We start from the raw sequence: 8,145 nt of genomic DNA, 5'->3' as shown, positions 1-8,145 counted from the left end.
ACAGGATGAAAATCAAAAAAGTACAGCATCCTGGAAGCCCAAAGAAAAAAAGTATTTCAAGGAGAGTAATGGGGGGGGGGAATGTGGGGAAAAAATGCTTCTATAGGTAAAGCTAGGGTTTAAAAACTAACTATTGGCTTTAATGACAAGAAAGACATTAGTGATCTTGACAAGAGCAGCNGCAAAGCTAAGGTTTAAAAACTAACTATTGGCTTTAATGACAAGAAAGACATTAGTGATCTTGACAAGAGCAGTTTCTGAGGAGCGGAAGGGGCAAAAGTCTGACTGGAGCAGGCTGAAGAGAGGACCAGAATGGAAGGAATAAGGATAATTCCTTTGAGGAGTTTTTCCTATGGAGGAGAACAGAAAAATGGAGCAGAGCCAGGAGAGATGAGAGGGTCGAGAGAGAACTGTAAATTAGAATTAATACTATGTTTTAGAATGACAGTTAACAGTCCATCAGACAAGGAAAAATTAAATGATCCAAGAGAGAAAGGGAAGATCTGCTTGAGCCATGTCCTTGAAAGAAGGAATGGAACCTAATATACAAGAGAGGGATTGGCCTTTGATAAGAGTTCAGTTCATCTACGATAATCCACTGGAAGTCATGATGCGTGGGTACAAAGAATAATAGGTAAACATATGGATTACATTGATTACTCCAATTTTGTTAGTGAAGTATGAAGCTTAGAAAAGGGAAAGTACTGGAGGATTAAGTAGAAAAAGACATAAAATGGTTACCTGATTCAGTAATCATTTCTTCTGCTGGATATAATCAGCTATCTAATCCATCCACTGAGTTTTTAATTTCAGCTCTAGAAATCCCATCACATTATGTTTTAATTTTTTTTTTTTTGNTTTTTTAATCATTCTTTAAAATCTCTGTTCCCTTTCCATACTTTCAGGTCAGGGTCTTTCTGTCTCTGCCCCCCACCCCTTGGTATTTAATGTGTTTAAACTAGGGCTGATAGTTTCAGAATCTAAGGTCATCACAGGTCTTTTTCCATAGTCTGTATTTCTAGTACCTCATTCACGGTGCCTCGTGTTTGGTGAATTTTTCAGGGCCTGGGTTGAAAATAAATTCCTCCAGAGGGGATGGATATTTACTTTTATCAGTAAACTGGGGGCATACCAACCTGGGTCTGCTGTATGTTAAATTTTCCACTCGAAGTTTTTCCCAGCATAGGTGCCATGAATTTGGCCTGCAAACCTTTATAAGAGCCGGCTCGTGGTTATAGATTCTCAAAGGAGTCTCTTCCCCCTTCCCTAGCAAGTTTCTTACTTTTCCCTTATTACTGGTAGGATTCATATCTCACATTGAGAATGTAGCTCTTTGGAGTTCAAGCTTTATGGTGTGGTCTCCTTTTAGTTTCCTCTCTTTGGGCACACAGAGCCTTTATTTCTTGTCCATATCGCACCAAGGATCACAGCAAAAAGTCAAGATCTTCAGGGTTGGGGGGAAATCCTCAGGGTTATGGACTGGAACAACACTTTTTGAGTCTCAAGATCAGCTTTCCATCGGGAATGGGGGGGGGGCTCTATGTATTCTCTGATTTATACCACCTCAGATGCATTTAGAAAGACCTAAAAACACATCTGACTAAAATTACTTCTTTACAGGAAGGTTAACTCGTCATACCATTTGTATACACTAGGTCTTTCATTCGTAGTGCTTCCCAGACTACAAAGCACATTTGCATTTAATTTATAAGAAAACGGGGTATGAGAGATGCCTGGGTGGCTTAGTTGGTTAAGCATCTGACTTTGGCTCAGGTCATGGTCTCCAGGTCCTGGGATCAAGCCCCGAGTTGGTCTCCCTCTGCTTTCCCCCCACCCCCGCTCATGCTCTCTCACATAAATAAAATCTATAAAAAAAAAAAAAGAGAGAAGAAAAGAAAGAAAGANAAAGAAAGAAAGAAAAAAGAAAATGGGGTATGAGATATACAAATGCCTATCATTTTATGTGCTCAAAAATAACTTTATGCTTTCATTACAAGGAGACATATTCAATATATTCCTCTCCTTAAATGATTTCTTATAAATAGAGGTATTTAAAAAACAGAAACAAATTTTTCCCTTTATGCTTTACCAGGTTTTTTTCTCCCCCCTCCCAATTTAGTATACACAAGAGAAGTGAAAAGAACTTATTTCCACATTTTTGTTTTCCTGGATCTCCCTCTGCTTTATTTCGATACCCTAAAGAAGCAAGCATACGGAGATACGCTGTACAGAAGAAAAAGGTGCGTACTAGGGCTCCAGTTTAAGCTTGTTCACTTGAGAAGTGATATTAGCCATGTAAGCTGTCTCAACTTCAGTTACCTCAATAGCTCCACCTCTGGGAGGCAGATCCAATAAAAATGAGATAATATATAAACATGTTGGAGATTAAAATACTATTTATAATATGCTCCAACACTATATTAGAAAATACGACTGGAAACAAAAACCAAATGTATCCACTTCTGAGGATTGTTTGGCACCATGCTACTTTGAATATGCACAAATCTTTAATTTTTGAACTGTATGTATTCATTTGGACATGATAAAATGACATATATTCATTTGGGTATAATAAAAGTAAACATGCGGGGCGCCTGGGTGGCACAGCGGTTAAGCGTCTGCCTTCGGCTCAGGGCGTGATCCCGGCGTTATGGGATCAAGCCCCACATCAGGCTCCTCTGCTATGAGCCTGCTTCTTCCTCTCCCACTCCCTCTGCTTGTGTTCCCTCTCTCGCTGGCTGTCTCTATCTCTGTCAAAGAAATAAATTTAAAAAAAATTTTTTTTTAAAAATTAAAAAAAAAATAAAAGTAAACATGCAATTGTAAAACAGTAACATATGTAATTAGTAGATGAAAAAAACCTAAAGTTTCCAGATTGATGACAAAGTATACAATTAATATGTACTATAAAAATAAAAAAATGAGAAAAATCTCCTTTTAGAAAAATATCTAAGTGTATATTCCACCCAAAAACTATCACCCAACCAATAGCTAGAAAATAATCTTGCTAAAGACAATTTGGAAAATTTACTTTTTAGAAGATTTCCAGTTTTCCACTCTTTCAGGGTTTTCTAACCGGGTTCAAAAGGTAGTTCAGAGGATAACTGCATTACAGTTACTTACAAACAAGCCTTGTTTAAAATTACTGACCCCTGGGTCACTTGCAGATCCACTACATCAGAACACGTGGCAGCGGGGGCCACAGAATCTGCATTTTTAACATGCTCACCAATACCAAAACCAAAAGTCTGCCCCTTTTATCAGATCATTTAAAAAAATCATTTAAAAATATTTTATACAAATAGCATATTCAGGCTTTCTGGGATTTAGTGCACAACACCATGAAAAAAGTATGTGAATAAAGTCAGAAAAACATGTTTACTCATAGCTTCAGTTTTTCTCAGCAGTGAGCATTAATTGCTTCAAATGACATCTCCCCTCATTATCGCGCCACCTGAGACACTTCTCTCTCTCCGTTTTGCCACTTTGCAGCAGGTGCAGACAAGGCACAGCAGCACCTGGCAGGCTATTCCAATTCTTCTGTAGAAAGAAGCAAACAGGGCTCTCAAGGCAAAAGGCTCTGGTTTCCAAAACTCTCCATTTCCAGAGTAGTGAGAACACTTCTGCAACAAAGGTTTCACAGAGGCAGCCCCTAAATTCTAGTTTACTCTCCAGCCATCACCTCACTACTGACAGGCCTTGTAAGGCCAGACACAGCCCCCCGCCCCCGTCCTGGAGATGCCACCCAGCAGACAGGGCACAAGTTGGGTAAAAAACAGCAGTCCCAAGCAAGGAAAGACGCTAGGGCAAGGGCAGAAGCCGAGGGGCTCTCTAGTCCAGAAGTTCAAGGAAGTCAAGTCTTGTCCCCCACCCGATCCTCTCCACTTCTGCCCGGCGCGGGCATCCATCTGCACCTCCCCTCCCACCCTGTTGAAGGGGAGGGTTTCACCATTTCTACGCGTGTTCTCCTCCCAAAACAGCTGAAGACGTTTTCATTCCCATCTCATCTCCCGCCACACTCCCAGCCGCTTAAAAAATCAGAAAGAAAAGCGAAAACACCTCAGGGGACCGTCACCATCTTCCTCTTTTTACGGCCCCCACCCCACGAGCGTCGCCATCCCCGCTCACCACCCTAGGGGTTCGCAGACGCTTCCTGGACGTGGCGGTTCGGGTTCCAGCCCCCAGCCCTCTCCCCTCCCCAGAAGCGCCTCGCGGTCCGGCCCCGGCCCTCCCCGCGCCCCAGCTGCGGCCCGTTCGCCGCTACCGCCGCAGTTCTACCGGGCGTCCCCGCCCCGCCATCACTCGGGCTCACCTGGGCCTCGACGACGCTCGGGAGGAAGCTCAGGGTGACCAGCAGCTGCACTGCGGCCGCCGCCCCCTGCCCAACGCCGGCCCGCCGGGCCCCTCGGCTCATGCTGACCTCTCCCCCCACCGCGGCCGGCCGGGCCCCTCGGGGCCGGGGAACGGCGGGCGGCCCGGGCGACGACCCACGGGGACGACTCCCGTCGGCTGAGAGACTCCAGGGTCAGAGGTCTGCACGCCCGTCCGGAGGCGGGAGGCGCTCTCCCCAGCAACCGGCAGCTGCGAGCGAGGCTGGAAAGCCGAGCGCCCCCACCTCATCCCCTAGGCAGCCCCGCCTCCGGCTTCCCCTTCGCCCCGGCCACGCCCCCTCCGAGCGCGGGGCTTTGTGGGAGTTGTCGGCCCGCGCGGCCGCGAGCCTGCCTCCTCCCGGAAGGCGGANGGAGTTGTGGTCCCGTGCCGCCGCGAGCCGGCCTCCTCCCGGAAGGCGGGGCCGGCGGCCGGGAGAACCCGGGAACTACAGCAGCGGAGGCCGCTCCGCCTCCCCGGGCCGCGGGCTCGACGGCGGCCAATGAGGCAGGACCACGCGGGCCTCCAAAACAAGAGGCGGTGCGGGCCGTGCCGGCGGTGCGGGCGTGCGGAAGGGGCTCCCTGCCCCTGCGCTCGCCGCCGTGCCGCGCCCCTCCCCCGGCAGTTGCTCCTGGAAACCGGGCGGGGGTTTTCCCTGTGTGGCCGTTCCCTGACACCGCACCGCCAGGAGGCTCCAGGATGCGTCCGGTGCGCTTTCTTTGTCTCGTTCAGTGTTCTGTAGCCGCCGATCTCCTGCAGGCGCGTTAGGTAAAGCCCCCTGCGACCTGGGCAGGCGGCTCCGGCTCTTTCATTTCATACCCCGCAGAGGTGGACGTCATCCTCTTCCTCGTCCCACTCCCGCTCGTCTGCTGAGATAAACATAATGCACGTTGCAGATGGGAACAAACCCAAACGTTTATAATAATGTATGGGAATGGGGATAAACGTACAGAAGATCCTCGGAGTGATACAGACTGGCTTCAGCTCCCACCTCTGAAACATCCTAGTTTATTATGGGCTTCAGACTTACTGATGTTACTTAACCTCTGTGAGCCTTCATTTGTTCATCTGTAAGTGAATAATACCCACCTCGAACACTGTTTTAGGATTACAGAAGGTTGTATACATAAAGGGCTGAATATGGTGCCTGGCATAGAGGAAGTGTTCAATCAATGATAGCTGTTATTTATTTTATTAATAGCCTTGATTTCTAGAAAACCAGCAATACATCAGCTTACATATATGTAGTGTGTATTAGATTCCCATTGCTTCTATAACAAATTACCATAGATTTAGTGGCTTAAAACAAATCTATTATCTTAGAGTTCTGAAAATCAGAAGTCCAAGTTAGATCAGCAGGGAGCATCTTCTAAAGGCTTTAGGCGATAAAATGTTTCTTTGCCTTTCCCAGCTTCTAGAAGACACCTGCATTCCTTAAGAGCTCATAACTGTGTACCGCATTGTCACATCCTCACTCCCTCGCTTCTCTTGTCACATGCCTTCTCTTGCTTACCCTAACCCTACTGCCTCCCTCTCATAAAGACCCCTGTGATTACGTAGGGCCCACCCAGATAATCCAGAATCATCTCTGCACCTCAAAATTCTTAAGCACATCTGCAAACTCCTTTTTGCCATATAGGGTAACACACTGACAGGTTTTGGGGATGAGGGTGTGCACATCTTTGGGGGATAGTAATCAACCAGCAAGTAGTGTGTTATACCTTTCTGAGCATTTTTATAATTTGAGGGGCCTATGCAAAATGAAAATGCAGGGTACTGGTTCAAAAGATGGTAAAAATTTCAAGACAGTGACAACAGAGCATTAAACCAGGTGCGGGGCCCTTCTGAGCACAGAGCCCTGAGTGACCACTCAGGCAGCATGCCCAGAAGCCAGTCACTTCAGTCCTCTTCCTCTTCCGCAGCTTAAAAACAAAAAGCATTTTTGCTTGACTCTTCCGGTGACTTTTCCAGGTTTCCTCTTCTTTTCTTTGCCAAATCTCTATGTTCTGTCCTCCCATTTCCTTCTGTCCCTCATGTAAATGTGCTCTATCCCCATCCTTCTGCTGAAGCTTTTCTCTTATCAAATCCAGTGGAATTTTGTTGTTTTTTTTTTTTTCAAGATGCCTCATCTCTGCACTGTGTTTGATTTTATTGGTAACACATACTTTGTGGAATCATGTTATTTAAAAATTCTGGGAATTTTTTGTAGTGGTTTTAAAAAAAAAGACTAAGTTATAAATTTTCTTATAAAATCTCAGGTCCTTTAGCAGACCTTTTATCTCAGGTCCTCAGTGCTTGTGAAATCAAGGGCAGCAACCACGGTCTGTAGTTAGAGCCCTTCTAGATTTGTCCCTGCAGAACAATTTGAGTGGTCAGTCGACGGAGGAAAGTGGTCACAAAACTCCAGCACAGGGGTCCAATAGCTATTGTCTTCCTGGTTACCTAACCCAGGAAGTAACAACAACAACACCAATACCCCCATTAGTTTCCAGCTCAGATGCCTGACACAAAACTTCTGGGGACAAATGGGTTTTTTCCTGGCGAGTGAAATTAGAAATTGTAGGTGTTTTGCATGAGATGTGGTGCACCCAATGCATTCCTAATGATACCTGCCGAGATCTTATGGGTAATAGTTATGGGTGTCGGGACAGGGGTTGTTCCTTTGTGACCAGACTGCTCCTTTTGTTCTCTCCTCCTGGCCTCTTTGCGTACCTTTGCTTTTCCTAAATTCAACTGCCCTGGAACCAGTGCTGGGCAAGGTACCAGTGATGTCACCCAGCTTTTGGCAGAGCTCCACAACGGTGCTCACTCTGAACCTTTCCACCTCTAACTATGGCTGGAAGTTGTAACAGAGGAAAGAAAGTGCCAGCACTAATCCTCATTGGCTGAAAGCCACAAAAACCAGCTCCTGCTAAACTTTTTAAAAAAGAATAGCAAATGAGAAAACTGTAGAAGAGCTTACGGTACCAAGAAAGAGTCCACCGCTCACATCTCCAGAAAGGCTAGTTCATCAGGACAGCAGTCAGAGACGCAAAGCAGAAGCTTTTCCAGGGCACTGCCATTCACCCATCAGTGCTGATTGCTTTTAGTCCTTTGTCCTTCCTATCAAAATTCAAATTCCTTCTAGAATTTAGCTTGGAGGGAGGGAGCAAGCCCCTTGACTGACAACCCTACAAGTGTACAGGGAATGAGCAAGAGGTTACACAAATGAACAGTGAGTGTCACTGCCTTCAATCCTCAATAGAAAGGGAAGAGGGGGGCCCTGGGTGGCTCAGTCAACTGAGCTCTGACTCTTGATCTCGACTCAGATCGTGATGTCAGGGTCATGAGATCAAGCCCTGCCTTGGCTCCACACTGTGTGGAGCCTGCTTGAGATTCTCTCTCTCCCTCTCCCTCTGCCCCTCCCCCTGCTCACGCAGGTGCCCTTCCCTTCAGGAAGATGTGGTTGTATTGAGGTACTCCATTTGCACTTACATTTTTTTTTTTTTTTAGCTTCCGCTTGTATTCCCACATTAAGTGGTCACAGGTGCCCAGAGCATGGAACACCAAACCCACACATCTGGACACTGGCAGCNAGGGTCATGAGATCAAGCCCTGCCTTGGCTCCACACTGTGTGGAGCCTGCTTGAGATTCTCTCTCTCCCTCTCCCTCTGCCCCTCCCCCTGCTCACGCAGGTGCCCTTCCCTTCAGGAAGATGTGGTTGTATTGAGGTACTCCATTTACACTTACTTTTTTTTTTTTTTAGCTTCCGCTTGTATTCCCACATTAAGTTGTCA

The 8,145-nt window shown here is 46.4% G+C and overlaps 1 protein-coding gene across 1 annotated transcript; it reads left to right on the top strand.

Annotated features, from left to right (window-relative positions):
* Positions 1–4,412: 4,412 nt before the first annotated feature.
* On the top strand, positions 4,413–7,938 carry LOC117800874 (myosin IC heavy chain-like). The gene is made up of 3 exons (XM_034653416.1): positions 4,413–4,524; positions 4,628–5,127; positions 7,861–7,938. Exons 1-3 carry the CDS (start codon positions 4,413–4,415, stop codon positions 7,882–7,884), a joined length of 636 nt encoding a protein of 211 aa, XP_034509307.1. The 3' UTR covers positions 7,885–7,938.
* The last annotated feature ends 207 nt before the right edge of the window (positions 7,939–8,145 follow it).

Source organism: Ailuropoda melanoleuca, unplaced genomic scaffold, assembly GCF_002007445.2.
Source record: "Ailuropoda melanoleuca isolate Jingjing unplaced genomic scaffold, ASM200744v2 unplaced-scaffold8595, whole genome shotgun sequence".
Taxonomy (NCBI): domain Eukaryota; kingdom Metazoa; phylum Chordata; class Mammalia; order Carnivora; family Ursidae; genus Ailuropoda; species Ailuropoda melanoleuca.
Note: the sequence above shows the minus strand (reverse complement) of the source record. Positions and strands in the feature narration are given on the sequence as shown.